Consider the following 19,354-nt stretch of genomic DNA (forward strand, 5'->3'; position numbering starts at 1 on the left):
TTACTGCACATTGCCCTGCTATCACCACCGTATTCTGCAGTTAAAGGGATACCTGACGTTTACTTTTCCAACTTTTCTATCATATGAACCTGTGCATATTGTCCATTCTCTGAACACACAGCCATCTCTAACAGACCCAGTTTATCAGACCTGCACTAAGATTTATTGTTGCTATTATTTTTAATTACTAATAATGTCTACTTGGTGTTTGCCACTAGGAGAAATTATGAGAGAAATATGAGGCACTGTATCCTGGCAGTGGCACAGCATGATTCTAACCCTGGCATTTCACATGTTTACTTGGTAAAAGATGATGTATACAGCTTCTGGTTTGTCTTATGGTTTAGTGAGTCTGTGTTCAAAAACACCAATTTCCCATTAACCATTCTAACTAATAAAAGACAATTTTCTCACCCAATCTTCTTTCAAACAGATTGCCACCTTATCTTTGGCATTAACTAATATTTATTATAATAATGCAAGTTGCAGGATAAACATTTTTAACAAACCGCAGTGGGAAAAAAGCCTGAATTCAATGATAAATTGAGTTATATTAAATTACTGACTATTATCAATAGATTTCAATTTAGAAACAAATATTACAGACCGCTTCATGCATAGTCAAGGAAATTAAGCCTTTTCATTCTTCAAAGTGGCTTTATATCATAAATAATAATAAATATAATAATAAATAAATAAAATGTTTACTAGTTCATACAGAATTATTCAATAGTCTTTCAATACTGATATGCTATGGTTATTTCTTTACTGGGACAGGATATAATAGTTAAAAGATTCTTAGAAATTGTTCTAAAATAAGTCAATTTAAAGTATGCCAAAAAATATGTTTAATACCCCTGAAAACATTGATTTTACTATGGTGTTACCTACAGAAAAGGTTGACAAATGATTACTGAAACTGACTTTAAGGATGTACGGTTTTGTTATCAAACTGTGCGGTCCTGGACTCACCAAAAGTGGAAAAAATATAAACTGATGCTGAACTGATTTGGCATTTAGCCCATAATTGAAATGATTAAGCTGTTACTTTCAGGTTTAATGTTTCTAACACCCAGAGGTGTTATTTTGAGTCCACCCCAGTCACACTACATAAAAGTAACAGGAATTTTTTTTTTTTTAAACTGAATAAAAAATCTATATGCCTTTGGAATGCAGCAGTTTTAAATTCAGGTATTTGAAGGCCTCGATTTGAAGTCTAAACTTTGCAGCAAATCAAGTTTAAAACAAATTTGAGCCCCTGCTTCCTTTGCTTTCCAAAAAGAGAAGAAAGGCTCTTGTACTACTTGTGATTTAGAAAGAGTGGCTCGACTTGTAATTACAGAGAATTTCCACTTCACGTTGAAACACACCTTTTGCAGTTGAACTTCCTGCACTTTCGTGTGTGCAGAAGAAATAATGCGAGACATTGGTTCTGTGGTGGAGTCTTCTATTAATGTATACCATAGCGGATATACCTAAGCATTAACATCAGTTAACAAGATAGTGCGGTTCTTCCTAGAAGTTGAAATGATAAATCCTTAGAACCTTGTGCAGTGGTGGGAGAGGTATTTCTTCTTTAGACACTGTAATTTGAAATTAGGATTGTATTGTTATTTAAAGTGTACATTATGTGAATAGACATGCCCAGTCGTTGTATGTGATCCTTTTTCTACAGGCATACATGTTCCAAAGAATGAGCCAAGTAGTCGTGTTGTTTTTTATGTCGGCAGTTGCTGTGCAAACACTGGAAAAACTGGATGAATACATTTACAAATGCGATGATCTGTGCCATTAATTTAAACAGTGCATTCTAACAAATTCCAAAAAACATTGCCATTTCTATTGTCATAAGAATGGTTCTTGGAATTTACCTTACTACCTGCATTTGTTACAGAATTGAGAGTTTATAATATTTATGCAGTAGAATAGTTCCCAGTTTCTTCTGACAACAAACCTAACTGCAGTGCGCCATTTAAATGTGGTCTAGTCTATCTGCATGTCTGTTCTGTTTGTCAGTGTTAAAGTGGGACTTCTAAAAGCAGGGGTGAATTTCATGCTTCATACAGAACACACCCAGAGAAGGTTTTGCATGATGTGAATCTCACACTCTTTATCTTTTCATCACAGAATGCACCTCTCCTTCTATCTACTGTACCTGATGATCATAATACATAGTTAAAAGTGTTGTATGCTGTATGTTCTGCACAGCATCACAAAACTGTTTATTTGACTATTGGCATTTTCTATAACCCATAAGTCATGGTATAAAAGGCAAAAGCCCAATTTACATAAGTACACACTGCACAAGAGAATGACATGAAGAGTTATCAGTGGACAGCAGTCCTGGGAATTCTCTTTGCACTGATATCTGACCTTAAGGTTATGGAGAGAATGTGAATTTAAGTGTCTCGTCACAAGAGATGTCCAAAAGTCTTTCCTCTGCTGCGAGTGAAAAATGAGTGTTTGAAAAGGCATGTGTTGGAAGCTGTCTTCTGTCCTGCCCACTCTCTTCTGATCTTTCTCTGGGATGTGTGCTCAGTGCTAGTTCTGGACACTATCCAGACGGTTGGCACTGACAGGTTGCAGGCCACTCTCTGACAAGCCACTCAAATCTAGAATCCTATCCAATGAAATGTTTCCCAACTTCAGCTTCAAGAAAAGCCTCCTGATCTAAATGTTGAGGCTCGTTTCAGTCAGTGAAAGCACAGATGTTTTCACTGAGTGTTTTAGAAATCAAATATTTGTTTCCAAAAAAGCTGGTGATTAAGGTACCTTGGCTTTTTCAGCCAATAGGAGCTGTTATCCACAAGAAAACCCCCTGCTTCCTTTCTGAGGTCAATAATCAGTTAAACATTTCCTGGAGAGAGCCAGGTCTACATCCTTGGCTCCCTCCCCAATGCGCAGTGCTATAATAACATAGGAATTCTGGGTGTTTTTAGTACCCAGGATACCTTTCATAATGGGAGCCTGCCTGCACAATGGAGGCAGTGAATGACTCTTCTTTCGCATCTTCACCTGACTGTTACTGCAAGTGCTTACACAGCTGTCCAGTTCATATACAGTGACTAATTCAACCCGAATGGCAAACTTTCCCTTTTCACACTGTGGTAATGAGCAATTAAACTTTCTATAATTATCCTTCTGTAATTATACATCTCCTCATACATGCGGCACTGGATGTCTTTCATTTTTTGCACCACTGTATGTATTGCTGATGTTTGGTTTATGTGTTAGGAAAACACCAGCAACATTATGAAGATTTTTCCTGTTTACACAGTTTAATTGCTTCTTCAATACTTTGTGTTTCACTCATTTGAGATGTCTGTCCTCTAAAAGGCTTCCTGTGGAAGATGGAGACAAAAGTGTTTTTTCTCATTAAAATAAAGCCTGGGCAGACTGCACCAGCATCAGGTCTTCCTACTGGTTGGGTTATTTCACCACAGTACCTAACAGAATGGTTTCAGATTTTTATCTTCTAAAGTATATTAAGTGTTTGTGACCTTTCATAGTGCTTTGAATTTTTTGGGATTTGAATATCATTAACTAAATCCAGAAGAATATAAGCATGGAACACAATACCTCTCATTTTGTATTCATCCCCAGAAATAAGGCCAGCTAATAATTGCTGCCTTTGAAATCACAGTGTTTATTTTCCAAGACCAAACTAACATAGGCAAAGCATACTGTAAGCTCCAGTCCTCATGGCTTTAAAAATAATGTCAGGACTCCAGGATCGTATTGGGTGACATCAGAACCTTTTTAAGTAAAGGGACATAAGAATTCCATTAATACAATTGGTCTTACAGTTTTTGTAGTACTACTGTATATCCTGGAGATTCTATTTTTGTAGCCCCTGGTAAATGTATGAATTGAGTATTATTTTGATGGCTTTAAAGATAACATAAGAACCACATATGTTTCTAGTAATATTAACTTAAATTCTGTTATTGAAGTGTTCAGATTTTGTCTGCCAATTTTAATATACAGTATTCTGTGTTGTTTGAAGACCTCCACTGTCTTTGAACCTGAAACTACTAGATGAATGAGTGCAAGCAAATTCTTCAATGAATGATGTGATATCTTTCTTGTGCCAATAATAGACATTATACATTTTTCACAGGTCTTTTTCAAGAACAAACCACATGTAACATCAGACATGATCACGTGACATGCTAGACCAACACCAGTGCTGATCGTCTTTATTCAGACGAACTTCCTCTCTGTTTCCAGTTATCCAGGAAGGTTGCAATACCGAGTGTTAACTTAGCAAGTGTAATAATGAAGTTCTAAAAATAAAAATGACCGCTTTTTAGACTAGATTAGCGTGAACGTTTTTCTTGAGAATCCCTACCCAGACTGGCAGTGTGACTGCAGTCTTATCTGAGATATCTTTTAGATTTTTTCTCTTTTGAATTTTAAGTTACAGTGTTATTTACAGTTATGATTCAGAATAATTCAAGCAAGTTTTATATGTACCTTCTGTACAATTACCCATCAGCTCTAGTAATATTTGCATACATTCTTTTGATAAATATGATCAATTAGAAAATAGAGTTTCTGGAATTAACCATGACTAATTAGGAGGTTTCTAAATAAGAAGCAAGTAACCATATTTTTGGACTTAAAATCTGTTGTTTATTTCAGTTTGATTTGTGTGTGTTGTTTAATGATATAATAGATGTTAACTGTAATTCATATGTTAACATTCTGGTAGTGTAAATGTAAAAGCAAAAGAGGCATAATATCCAGTAAAACAATTGAAGACAAAGTTGCAGGTGGATTGTGAATTACATTCAGTTTTTTACTTGGGTTTGGCTGGTGCAAAATAGGCATTTGTACCACAATGCTGTTAACCTTCTTATTTGTGGTGGTGTATTAACATCACTGTGTGACTTCATATGAAATGCAGGTCCTTGCATGTGGCTCTCAAGAAGGCAGTTCCAGGAAAGTTGCTTGTGCTCCTGAATATCATCTTGTTACATGTAAAACAGCGCATTACTGTGCACAAAAATAATATGAGTGACCCAGATATATAAAAAAAAGGTCATCTGTAAGCCATGTTTTACTATTTTATTACATTTTATTACTGAAATACAGATTGTGAAGAGCTAGTCCGTGGATAATATGTGCATTATTAATGAAATATGCACAAAATGTATAAGTTATTAATGAAAAAATGTAATATGTATTGGCTTATTGCTAGTATGTCATTCAAAACTAGGACAGTGCTGACATTTTACCTCTAAGATGTAGTGGCACTGAAAAACAGGGATGCTATGGAGGCAGGTACTGTATATTGTCTCTGTTTTCAAACAGGGCTGGGCTTTGTAACTCAGACTTTGTAACTAGTCTTATATCTCTGGCATGTATTTCCATGAGCCAATTAAAGGTATTGAGCTGGCCAAAGAAAGCAAACCTTTAATGACACAGGAGGTTGATTTTCCAACAGACTTCACAATATGATGTTTCGTTTTATGAGAGAATTATCGTTGAGTCTAACAGAAAGGGAAAACAAATTATTAGTAAGCAAACAAGAAAATGTTTTGCATGAGTTAAAAAAAATGAACAGAAGTAACTCTGTTTGGTCTCTAGACACATCTTAAACCCAAATTCATGTTTGAGCTGTTTCATCAGAGAGCTTCAGGAAAAGCAAGATAAGTTCCAAATTCCATCAGGCAACTACAGTACTTGGAGTCTGTCCATTTTGCTTCATAGGGTCATTGAGTTCGGTCTGGACGTTTTCCCTACAATAATAAGGTAACAATGCAGTTTTCCTGTACACAAAGTAAATTCCAGCATTAAAGCAGTTGTGACCATTCTTTGGAAAAGAGATATTATTGCTTTTGTGCTTTTCTCCACATGGAGTTTTCATATCGTGTTAAATATTGTATTTAGAACATAATACATTATGATTTTGCATTGTCTGAATGAATTTCATTTTGGTTCCCCATGGCAGTCTCCACCAGAGCAGAAGTGACACTAACCCTTGTATTAACGTGTGTCTGGTGTGACAGTATTAACATTAGAATATTAATAAATCGTTTAACAGATAAGCCTGGGACAAGACATTCTGTTCAGTAAATGGAGGAAGGAAATAAATGAAGGAAACCAGCATGCAAGCATAAATATGTTATGATCTATAGGTCTGCACATTCATGTATAGCGCAAATATAAAATCCAGTGCAGGCTAGGTCCTTCTGTGCATGTGGTTCTCAACCAGGGCAGGGCGCCCTCCTGTGGACATGTTGTATGCTGGAGGGGCAAAAGGGCTGAGGGGATCGAGACAGCTGTGTGCTTGAAAACGCAGAAGTTGAAAGAAGGTCTTGTAGCTGATGGGATTCCCCAGGAGGCGGTGCTAAGTGAGTTACAGAGGGTAGGGTAGGAGCCGTGTGCCAGGACTCTCTGGCTCCCAACGGACACGGCAATGGCTGCGTACCCTCTCCTCCAATCAGTGCTGAACCTCCAGTCCGGGGCTGTGGAGCCTGTGATGTGTTAAGAGACGAGTGGCTCGAAGCTGGGCAGGTCAGAGGAGTCTGCCTTCACTTCCTCGTTCTCCCTTTTGGGTTGCTTCTGTATCTCCAACCTGAGAGGCTGGCTGATTTGCGCTTGTCCTTTCCTTTTTACCAGATTTCATGTGCTTAAGAGCCCCTCTGAGGGTTTAACCAGACACCGGGAAAAACCTTCCAAACAAAGGATGAAAGGGCAAAAATGGCAGTATCCTTTCAAAACAAATTGTACCGTGATGTAATGATGTGATGCAGTGAAATGAAAATACTTTCTCAGTCTCAGCTGTGCATTTTTGGTTTTCCGATTAATTTTCAAAAGATGATTCTGTTGCTTTTGTTATAAACCTGGCATGTTTCCGGAAAACAGTGTTACATGCATGCATTCCACTGTTAACAAATCTCATGTAGCACTTTTTTCTGAACACTGACTTTTAAACTAAGCTAAATCAGACCAAATCAGGATCAAATAACTCCATGGTGCACGTAACACAAGGCTCTTCATTTCAAAATACAATAAAGGTTAAAGCACAACTGAGGGTTTATGGGAAAAAATATTCTGAAAAGTATAAATGGTGTGGGGCAGTGTTATGAAGTGAGCCTGTCTTTGGAGTAATTTCTAACCAGTTGTGGGTTCGAGTCCCTGCTGCAGGCCCTGCTGTTGTATTACACCCCAGTTGCTCCAGTCCACCCAGCTGTGTAAGTGGGAACCAGCAGTGTTCCATGTGATGAATGAACGAACGAGTATCCCCTCCAGAGAGGAAGTTGTGTGCTCTCTCATCTGCGTCACACCACAGAAACCAGGATGAGCTCTGGCCCAGCAAGCTACTGTCTCTCTGGTCTGGACTTTTTTTCTTCACAAAAGCTCTGATATGCTGGGTTGTTGCACTTTTCTGCAGCTGGCCACTGCTCCCAGCTGCGTCCTGTACTTCAACAGGCTTCACAGCTGTTTTGCTGTTCTTAAAGACCCTAGTTGTGTGGAGACGTTCACCGTGTAAACAGGAGCTGATCCGATCTTCAGATTGAAAATAGAAATAAACTGCTGTATTAAAAAACTGCCTTTCTTGGGCGGTGTGACGGGAGGAGGGAAAGCAGATCGATCTGGTCAAACTGGGACTGCAGGAAATCTCCCTGATAGTTTGCAACAGAAAATGTGTGTGTGATCTCTGCATTCCCAAAACAAGCACAGAGGCCTGCTCTGCCAGAGATGATTTCATACGTTATATAACTCAGCAGTGTTTAAAAACATTCATCTGTTGTGATTTTGCCATTCCGCTTTCAGCCTTAATACTGTTATGAACAGTCAAGCAGTAACAGGGCAGACTATAATTATCCAGTGAGTACATTCTGCCCCTTGAGTCATTGCTCTCATTATTGGTCCCTAATGAAAAATCATCAGTTTATTACCAAGCTGACATGTTTCTCTTGGACAGTTTGTTTTGGGGATTGAACAGTGAAAGTAAAAAAAAATGGAACAGACGTCTCCAAAGCCTTATTTAAGTTTTGAGAATAAAAAATATCCCTGAAGTACAACAGGTCAAAGAGTAAAGCACTGAAGGAGTAATAGTAAATAGGCCATTTTCCTTGCTGACAAACCACATTTTCTTCAAAAAGAAGTGAACCTTTTACATTTATTAACTATGGATCTCTTTCCCACTTTAAACAAACAATATTCTTTAGTAACTTTATTGAGAATATCAGTAGAGTCACTTTCCCACATACAGCCTCAGAGTCAACTTTTTCCCTGATTAGATTACTCTCAATGGTCAGACTTCTCTCTGTGTTAGCCAGGACACATGTCAAGTGGGTAATACATTGGTAAATAGGCTCTTGTGAATGTCTGTTCATTTCTTCAGAGACAATTTCTTCAGTTTTGCAGATATTGGCATAACTTGTCTGTCCATTGTCCATGTTTTATGGATTCCTCATGAAAACAAAACTAATGGCATAACAGAATCGTTGGACCTTTAGATGAGACTTTAAACCAAGGTCCTGACTTCCTTTCTAGAGATATATCCATCCTTTCTTTAGAAAGAATTACATGACCACTTTGTAGCCTGGTCTTGTCAGATCCCAGAAGCTAAGCGAGGCTGGGCCTGATCAGAACTGGGGTGGGTAAACCAGTTTTCACCGGACCAGAATTTCCTAAAAGGCCAATGCCCTAGTATGGTGACAGGGCACACTGTGCTGTAGGAGGTGCCATCCTTCAGGTGAATGCTAAACTGAGGTGCCAGCCACTTGATCACTGAATTCCCATGGCACTGCACGTTAACTGCAGCATCCTGGCTAAATTCAGCTTTTGGCCTTCCTAATATGTTTCCGTTAATTCAAACAGCAAAACATTTTCCCCTCCTCCACCTGTTCTACTGTGCCAGGCGGGTTGCACTTCAGTGGTGGATGGATATGGATCTCCTGTGCGTGAAGCTTCGGAATCCTTTAAGATGAAAAACGCTCTACAAATGCAAGGAATTATTATTAGTCGTCCGGAAAGCATGGATTCATGTTTGGCAGTTTCCATTGTGTTCCTTCAGTCAGTCAGTCAGCTTCAGGCCCCCTCCTTCATATTTAATGTGATTTCATAATGTTGCACCAAAAACACAGTCCTAATTCCATCCATTGGCCGGACATTACATCATGTATGATGCCCTGTTTTCATGAGACACTCAAAACAGTGATAACTGCAAAGATGCTGCATGTACTGAATGATGCCTTCTCCCAGTTGTACTGAGCCTTTCTGTCTTTACAGGTGGTCACATTATGGTACCGAGCCCCAGAGGTGTTACTTCAGTCCAGTTATGCAACACCAGTAGACCTCTGGAGTGTTGGTTGCATATTTGCTGAAATGTTTCGAAGAAGGTAAGATTTCATCCTGTCATGTGTCAAGCTTTGCAGTTTTCTTCTGTCCATGTTCACCTGCAGGTTATCTGGCAGATTTTGTCAGTTGCCCAGGTTCCATTTATTTGTAAATTATAAGCGTTTAATTTGAGAAATGATTTGTAACACAGTTAGCACTTCCTAAAGTCTCTTTTATGCCCGCAACATTTGAGGTGAGTTGATGCAAAAATTCAACCTTTAGCTTTCCCTATGAGCAAGGCGATCAAGGCCTACATTCCCTGATGTCCACCTAATATCTGTATTGGATAATATCGCCACTTAAAGGGTTAAAATGTGGAGCTTTTTTTGAGCCTTGATTGGCAGTTATGGATTGAAATGTGATCATATGTGCATGTTCTTTAATGATAACATAGAAATGGAAAACAGCACGTGCTTTGTGAGTCTGAATGTGAAGTACTAATTCACTGTATTTTACATGGTACTTTTGTGTTTAATATTGTTCATTTAGCTCATGTACTATATACTGTGTGGAGGGTCATTTAAGAGGAGTACAGTATACAGTATATAGACTACTTTTTTCCCTCAGCTTTTAGTTCTGTACTGTTTGTTTTTCCTCAAGCCCAAATGCAGTAATGCTGTTTCTTTTTTAGAAAGTCTGGAACTGTGCACAGAAATAACTGTGACTAACTGTGCAGTAAATTTTTCAGCAAGACATTTTCGCTTTGAACGGTAAATTGTTCAGACTGAGTCAGTGTATTCACCTTTTCTGAAAACACCTAATTTAAAATGCAAATATGAAGAGCGTTTGTTTGTACTGTGCTTTTCTTCTGGCACCTGGCGGATCGTCTGAACTTCCCAGTTTTCTGACAGTTGAGTTATCTAACCGTTAATAAAAGTCAGTTACCTGTGGTTGAGCTTTGTTAAAATTCAGCTTCTGACTTTTTTTTCCTGTGGTTTTATCTTTTGTGTAAGCAGAACCAGTCACAAAAAAACTTACTTAAACCTGAAGGCAATTGCAGACTAATAAAAAGAGTATTATCTACCTTGAAAGTACCAACATTTCCTAAAGCAATCTAGAGAGGGGGAAAAAAGGGGAAAAGAGAATCTGTTTTTGTTTGTTGCATTTTATGTTTGGCAGTTTCTAGTTTCTTGTCTGTTTGGTTCAGGTTGGGGAATTTAGCTGAAAATGAGATGAGATACGCTGGCTCGGGCTCGTCAGTAGATGAACATTAATTTATTAAAGGAGATTCATGCCAAGTGGGTGAGCTGCCTGTAATGTCTGTTTCCTTCCCCTGATAAGCCACATGTCAGTCTCTGTAACGGTCGGTTGGGCTTGGCCTGGCATCCAGTGAGATGAGGCTTTCAGAATGGCCCAACCCAGTTTCATATAAGACTGGCAGTAAATCAGAAAGCACAGTGCTTCAGCTTAACACCTCCTGACATAAAGCCTTCACTGGCATTTAACATTTCGTGCACCACAGTGTTTTAGATATGATCTGATCTAGCACATGTGTAAACATACAGTATTGTAATTTTCTATAAAATCATTGTTTTTTATCAGTTTTCTTAACCTCTGAACTTCTAAACTCACAGTAATAACAATTGCTACCCCATTGCATGCTGGAGAGGAACCACTGCCCTTTTTCCATCACCGACCCCAAAACACAGCAGATCAGAAGCAAGAATTTACCTTACGGCAATCGAATTAAAGGAGAAACTAGGTAGGTAGAAGTGCAGTCCAGACTGAGCATACCTGACATGGAATGGAGGACACCAGAGTTAAAACCAACTTGCTATGGGATCATCATTATTCAGGACCAAGTCATTAGGATTTCAAAGTGCACATGCCCCAGCACCATTGGTGTGGATTCTGAATTACAGTCTGAAGAATGTAGAGGACTTTCCTCCTCCTGGGACTTAACGTTCACAGAAGGCCGATAATTACAAAGAAATCCAGCGGTGTCTGAAATCTGCAAGCACTGGCTTCTTAAGGAAGAAGGTGTTTGAGGATCGTGAAACCAAATCAAAACTGAAACCAAACTGATAATCTACATTAATCCCTATATTGTTGTATGGGGCTGAAACCTGAAGAATACACAGGGGACACTGAAAAGGACCGGAGTCATGTCAGCAACGATGTCTGGGAAAGTTTACATATCAAGTGGGAGGACAGATGCATCAGCATTAATGTTCTCTGTGAAGCAGGCTGATGATAGGATCAACCATTATCTCCAGGTTCTAGGCACTGGTTAATGCAGATTGGATGCCTATGTTTCCAGAGGAGGCCAGAAGAAGAGTTTTAACTGTGTGGTAAAAGCGAACAAGATGAAATGCTACATGGCTGTCTCCTATGGAAGATTATCACCCTCAACTGAGCCAAATGGAGCAGAAATATCTGGGGAGAAGCTCAACACTCGAAGACGTCAGAACACGGATGAAGAGTGAGAGTGTGAGCAGAGCTCACCGTGACCCTGCTGTGCAGTGGAAGATCTGATGTGTTGTCAGAGGTCACTCACCAGAGTGTGTGCAGATCCTGTATCGGCCTTCTCAGTCTCTTTGGTGTTCATTCAACATGATCACCCCCATGAGGGATAGTTAGTGAAGGTATGACAGGACAGGACTTTTCCCCTCTTCTGTGGTCAAATATATAGTCTTTGTCTTTACATTTTTACTTCACTCCATCTGATTTGTAATAGAATAAGAAACTGACTGCCAATGTCAATTTTGAGAGGACTTTAATAACACACTGTTAATGGTACAAGGATTTCAGGTTTCCTTGCCAGCAAACACTTAGGATGCCAGCTTTAATCCTGGAGGTATCTGGGGTTGGTATGAAATGGTTGTGGTTTCAAGAGAAAGCAAAATATGGGTTTATTTAAAAAAAAACGTTAATTTTACAAAACATAAGTACAGTAACTTAAACCCTAAAGTGGGCAACCTGGAAATGGTTTTGGTTAGTTTGGAATGCTTAAGTTTGCTTTTATACTGAATGTCTGGATGTAAACTGAGTTGTCTCAAGAATTAATAAAAAAATCTGTCCGGGCACTGGAATTTTAAAGCTGCAAATGTGATTTACATCCCAATTCGGATCGAACTAAAGAGAGGGTCCCAAGTTTTTACTTTCTTATTCCTGGGACATTTTTATGTGTTACTGTGTATTAATCTTTTTAGATGGGTTTCATTTTACAAGTGTGTATCACACCTTAAAACACCCAATAAAGTTAATTCTTGAAGAGTGCTGTGATCTGGGTGACTGTTAGAACAAATTGAAAAGTTTTTCTTTTAGATTTTATCAAAGTAACAACTTCCTTTCTGTATGTCCTTTAAAATTAAAACTTAAACTCTTAGTTCATATTGTAACTTCCCTCTGTAATGTGTTATACTGTAAGTACATGTTCTGCTGATTCTACTGTAATCATTTCATCACTCCTTACTACAGAAATACTACAAACACAGGAGTTTTGCTGAGTCTTAATAGAACCGATACATACAGTACATTAGCTACTTGTCAGTGAGTTGAATCTCACCAAAATATTGTCAGATCCAGATGTGTTTTAAATCACAAGAACATTTTATTCGATGATTGATGATTGGTGTTGAAAAAAATAATAAGCTCTTGTTTCCAGTGAAGACAAGAAACTGATTGTGCATAGAAGTCTATATTGTATTGTGCGGTGTGTGAATTTGAATGTGCTCATTTCTAACAGGTGACTACCTTTATTTGGTTGAAGGGGATCTTTGTCAGTCTGCCAGTTGCTGTGCTTGGGAAAATCGTTTTTTTATCTTTCAGGCGGAGGATATAATTAAAGCTTTGAGCCCTGTGAATACAGTAGGAAGAAGGCGACAGGTATTACTTTGATACTATTAGCTGGAACGGCCTGTAATGCACAGAATCTGGCTCTTTCCCAAGCCCTCCTGAAAGCAAGCGGAGAAGCCCTTTGATCCCAAAAACATGCACTTATTTTTTTTTCCTGCAGGTGATTAAGATAACATTTTTAAAGGCCACCTGTTACAGATTAAGTGCTTTTTAGGCACAACTTTCAGACCTCTAGTCTTGACAGGCTTCACCTGCTGTATGTTTAATTCTTTAGGGAAGTCTGGTTTATAATATTCACTTTTTAAAACATTTTTGTTCACTTTAAAACACTTCTCTAAAAGGCTGGCTTGGGAGATGACCTGTACTAGGTTTCCAGTGAGAGTTGCCAATAGGACTTGTAATTCTGCTGCGTCTTCAACAGTGCTGCTTGTGAGCAGGTCCTCAACTGCCATGCTTCTCTCTTAGATAACAGAAAGAAAGGAAGAGCAATGATGTCCCAAAGGAGCCTGACTAGCGTTGCTGAGGCCCATACCAGAGCCCAAAAGTACACTGAGCATACTCTCATGCAACTCGCAGGAGTTACTCCCAGGAAAAATGCATCTCATAGTTTTTTCCCAGTAAAATTGTGAACCAGTGGCATTGCTCACTGCTATCCTGCAATGCAAATGGAAGTTAAATGCAATATAATTAAAAAATTCAGTTTACATTATTAAGAAGTCATGTTTATTTTGCCAGCTGCTATATCACCCTGCAACTCACAACTGGCAGCCCAGTGAAGCTCAGCAGGTTTCAGCCTGGCCAGTACCTGGATGAGAGACCTCATGGGAAAGCTAAGGTTGCTGCTGGAAGAGGTGTTAGTGAGACCAGTAGGGGGTGGTCACCTGGCGGTCTGTGTGGGTCCTAATGACAGGCACATTATACTGTAAATACGCGCCATCCTTCGGATGAGATGTAAAACCAAGGTCCTGACTCTCTGTGGTCATTAAAAATCCAAGGGAGTTTCTTCAAAAAGAGTAGCGGTGTTACCCCAGTGTCCTGGCCAAGTTTCCCCCTGACCTTTACAAATCATGCCCTCCCAATAATCCCCGTCTATGAACTGGCTTTGATTGCCATCACATCATCCAGATGGGGCTACACATCGGTGGTGGTGGAGAGGAGTCGTTGTTACCTCTAAAGCACTTTTGGGTCCAGAAAAGCGCTATATAAGTGTAAGGATTTTTTTTATTATAATAATAATTTGGCTCTAAGAGCAAACTAGAGTGAATGAGGCCATTGCAAATTGTATCCATATGATTCAACATGGGTAAGTACAGCAGATTTGAAGGTAGATCAATATGACATATTCAGCTGTACTTCCTTGGAACTCAGTGGGCTCATGTAAAACTGAATTCTGGGAGGGAAAGCAGAATTATGGGATCTGTCCTTCTTTGTAAAACATTACAATTTATTCAGTATCCTTGGTTGGTATAGTTGTTTCTCAGACAGAGACCATGGGGGCTGAAGGAGTGGTCACACGCCCCCATGTTTCATGCAATGAGAAAAGGCGATGGTGAAATATTTTCCCTGCAGGGTATATTTCAGAACAGTGATGAAGCTGAAATGGAGATAGTAAGATAATCAAGATTCACAAGAGGGAGCATCATCCTTGTAGCTTTTAGTCACTGCATCCGATTAATAAGCAGAAGGAATTTTAACCATTTTTCCCAGCTGCCATTAGGAGATGGAGCTGAGGCACCTTTCAGAAGAAAAACAAATACCTTCAAACTCATTTAGCTGTGCTGTACAGGAGTGACTCTAGAACCATTCTGAAGGTTGCTTGAAGATTTTCTGTAATAAATATTAATACCCACCTGAATTAATAATATTATATTATTATTAATAATAGATTCATTATATTTCTATTTATGTTAAATAGTTCTATTTAATACTATTATTTAATAACAAAAAGTATTATAAACTGTAATATTTCTTGCATCCCTGATAGATAAATGTCTTCTCCTTTTGCTGTGGTTGGTGCTCTAGTAGTGTCACTCTTGATGTCTTTCTCTATCAGCTGAATTTCTGCAGACTTGAAATGGGACTGACATGGCACTGGTCTGTTTATTACATTAATATTAAGTGGATTTCTTAGTTGTCTTCTTAATGTGAATGTAGTGTTGTGTGTGGAGCATGAAGTTAATCATACTGGAGTTCTTAATCTTCTTAATGTTAGTGTTCTGAGAAAGTGGTGTGGACTGACAATACTGTTCTCTTGGCCGAGGGACATCACATGCTTCTAGGAGCTAAATATAAAATAGTTTCCTCTGATTATGGCTAATATTGCATGGAAAGCAGTATAGGGTGTATTAATGCAGCTGCTGTGGTGTCTTATCTGGCAAAGCCTTAGAAACTGAGTGGGCATCCACTGTTCTTTTCCAACCAGCATTCTCCACATTCAGAAACTCCTAAAGGCACCTAAAGAAATAGCCTTTTTCAAACTGAAAAAAAATCACTGAAACCACCGTGCGTAACAGAGATTTCAGCTTTCATTTTTATCTCCCCAACCTTGAATGATTTTTTTTTTACATGGAAGGCAACATGTACGGTATTTGGTTCTTGTGCTGTTGGAAAACATGTTTGTTTTGTACACATGCACCGACTTGATAATCCTATGACCTGGAACAAAGAAATCATCCCCAATGTGCCATCAGCCTTGTCTTTTCACTTCAGTAGCCTACAGTGAGCTGATGATATGCTTGAGCTTAATCATGCTGTTCTGAGAATCCCTTAATCTGCTTAGGACACTGCTTATTCATCCTTGGTATCTTCCGAAGATTGTACAGGGTAGATCTGTAATTTGTGTACATTGTAGGCCAACATGAACACAAATTCCTTTCTTGTAGAGCTACAATTTATGGTTATGCTGGTGTTGTGCCTTCCTGCTGCTGGAAATTTAGCATTTTCTTCATGTGCTTTTTCAACATTCACCCTACTGACTGCTTTTTAAATGTATCCCTATGTAATATTCTTACAGAAAATTGCTCCTATTATATAATATGAACAAGAGTGGCAGTAAAAGTAAGAAAACTTCATTTTGTAACCATTATAAATCTACAGTATGGTATACCACTGTAAACTGAGGCATTGTGAAAAGATTTTTTGGGTTCTAGGTCACGAACTGCAAAGAATGGCTCAGCAATAACCGGCAAAGCAAACTGCATAAGCGTATGTGTTGTAAACTGGTTAATTGTACCCCAATGCATGCTGAATTATTTTCAGGTAATTGAGGTTCAAAGAAAAAGAAATCTTCCATAGTTTTGTGCGGACCAAAAGAGCATACCAACAGAAATTTGGAAGTAACCCTTAATTCAGAGACTCTGAGTAGTACCCCCTACATAAATTCAGTGCATCATTTGGTTCTAATACTGCATTACTTGTTATTAAATATTTTGAAAGATGTCCACACAAACTAAATCGGAAAAAAAAACATGATGGTATGTGTTCCTTTAAAGGTCAGTGTGGAAAGAGCAGTGCAATCATTGTATTTGGCTTGAACAATACTCAGCTCTATTTACTTTCTCACAGTTTTCTGGCATTTCCAGCTCATGCTCACACATTTATATTATTCCAGAACGATAACCCTTGCAAGGGATCACCCCACCCCACTCCGGGGGCTCTGCTGTTGGTATGCAGGATATAAACTTCGCCACTAACAAAGCATGACTCTCAGTTTGCACATTGAAGTCCAAGTCACATTTAGCAAGCTGGCTGATTCATTTTAAGGCGTCATTGTATTGGGAAGTGCAGAATACAGTGCAAGGTCACATTGTACTGTACATGTGCACTTCCAAAAGAATGTAAACCTTGTTTGAGTCTATTAATTAAGTCCAAGGGAGTAACTCTGGGAAAATTCCTCTTGAAGAATTTCAGACATCATACTTGTATTGGCATGATAGGGCCTGAGGTGATTTTAGAAAAGAACTGGTTTGGCTAAAGCTTTAGATCAGAATCTGCTGCCTTAGCCTTAAGTGGTTTTGTGCCTGTTGCATCTCAGTCAGGGAATCTTAAAAGGAATACAAGAGAAATTACAATTAACAGGGAACAAATTACAGTAATAATGCATCAAATAAAAATGAATGAAATGATTTCTAAGAAGTCATTATGTGCTTTGAGTGGAGAGGTAGCTTTTCTTAATTGAGAGTGCTGTATTCAGACTTACTAGAAGACTGAGTAAGTCTTCTAGACTAGAATACCAGGGGCAGCACATTTAAGCAAGACTCCATCCTATTGAATGATGTATATCTAATTTAATTAATACTGGGATGGAGCAGTATCATAGTAACTGTGTTTTCAATGCTCCATTCCCTGTATAGCTAATATATAGGCAAAACCTAAAGAGAATTTTGGGAACTCTTGACAGGTGTTTTGCAAAGCAGGTTGTAGACAAACACCAAGCAACTTACTGTACCTTTGTTCTGCTAGGTGCACATATACAGTACTATGTGTATAAATACTTGGATGTTTAGGGAAATTATGTAGGTGATTTTGTGTATTTAATACTCTATATTTGTTATATTATGTTACATTGTTAAAAATTTATTATTTTTGGCTTCTGCCAAAGAAAAGTGCATTTTATTTCTTAGTCCTGTATCTAATGCTAATGGCGTTAGAGAGTAGGACATTGTGTTATTTCTGCACATTGCATGGTCTGAGAGAATTAAATCAGAATGGAAACATGTATATCGATTTAGAAGTGTATGATAAAAACTGTGTAAAACCAGTGTATCATCAGGGTCCAAGGTACGGTTTCCCTTCCTGTCCTATGTAATTGCAAACTGTGTTGCTGTGTATAGTCTAGATCTTCCTCTGTTTTTGTCTGCCTACATATCAGTGGAAACAATACAAACTTTCTGCTGCAGTTCTGAATTGACATTTCCTGGACGGCTCCCAAATTGCTTGGCTGAGCAGCCCCACGACAAATATCATAACTAACGAAAACAATGATGTCCCGAAAGTGGAAGGCCTGGAAACAAGCTGAAACAGAAAAATGAAAGTGATTTTTTTTGCATTTGATGATTTAAAAAAAAACACAGCAAGAACTTGTTTTGAAACTTGACTGCTGATGAACATTTGGAAATATATTCTTTAGAGACTTTAGCAGCTGTCCAAACCCACAGGAGCCACCAGGACTCAGGCTCTTGGACTTTAACATTTGGTGCTGCATATTTGTTAAAAGGCTTTCAATTCTCCAAGTCAGCCAGAAACTAAACAGTTTACAGTAGTGCAGGAATTATTACGTAAGTATGTAGATTGCTTGGTTAGACTGGTCTAAATTGAGTGCAGTCATTTTTAACCACATACATTTTACAGACGTTGTAGGTCTGTTAAAGTGACATGTGATGAATATTCTTGAAGAATAACATCAGTTTTCCTGGTGTTTCTAATTAATTATACAGTGCAGACGCAGTTTGCTCCAGTGTCTTGTCCAGTTACAGAATGACACTTTTCTTTGAGGTCATATGCTACTCCATCCACTGATGTGGGGACAGCACAAAACACAGAATCTGAACATTTAGTAGGTACAGTACTTTAAAGACTGAATGAAGATGCTGTCCTATTTAATTCCATAAGCTTTATAACTCGGTTCTTCTTTTGGAAAGGACAATAAAACTAACTATCTGTGAGCAAGACCACCTGTTGCGGTTCCCTGTTGTTATTGGGTAATTTCTGGGCAAGGAGTGAATAGGGGCACTATGAAGGCTGACATTATTGAAGTATTTTGCTGCTTCTCATGCTGAAAGATGATAATTCCACAACCTTTATCCAATCCATATGCTCATGTGAGGCAAGTCATGAACTGATTTCTTGAAAAGCATTAGTGAATTACAGGAAAATCAGCAATATATTTTTGGTAGTTATACTAAAAGTTAAATAGTATTTATGACTACATCTTTTTCTTCTACCCATCTATTGTTAAAGTTTTTAAAGTTGTTGCATGTGGAGTTATGCCTTGCTTTAACTTTGTTCTTATGTTTGAGTGTGTTTGTTTCTGTTGGACCATTTTAATATCATCTTTTTTTTTTCAATCTGTTCTGTTATAGCGCTTAGTGTGAACAATTTGTAGTACACAAGCTTTTCAGTTTAACCTAAATCCCTTCTTTATTACTGACGTCAAGCTCTGGTCTCTCTTGAGATATTTTTGCATCCAGAATGTTTGATT

The 19,354-nt window shown here is 38.4% G+C and overlaps 1 protein-coding gene across 6 annotated transcripts in view; it reads left to right on the forward strand.

Moving 5' to 3' along the window:
- The window catches only part of cdk6 (cyclin dependent kinase 6), a 76,994-nt gene that overhangs the window by 44,933 nt on the left and 12,707 nt on the right, over nucleotides 1–19,354 (forward strand). For all 6 annotated transcript variants that reach the window (XM_015358090.2, XM_015358088.2, XM_015358089.2 and 3 more), the window contains one exon: nucleotides 9,250–9,359. In XM_015358090.2, the coding sequence (XP_015213576.1) occupies nucleotides 9,250–9,359 (110 nt within the window). The remainder of the gene's footprint in view (nucleotides 1–9,249; nucleotides 9,360–19,354) is intronic.

This window comes from Lepisosteus oculatus, chromosome 10 (assembly GCF_040954835.1).
Source record: "Lepisosteus oculatus isolate fLepOcu1 chromosome 10, fLepOcu1.hap2, whole genome shotgun sequence".
NCBI classification, from domain to species: Eukaryota; Metazoa; Chordata; class Actinopteri; order Semionotiformes; family Lepisosteidae; genus Lepisosteus; species Lepisosteus oculatus.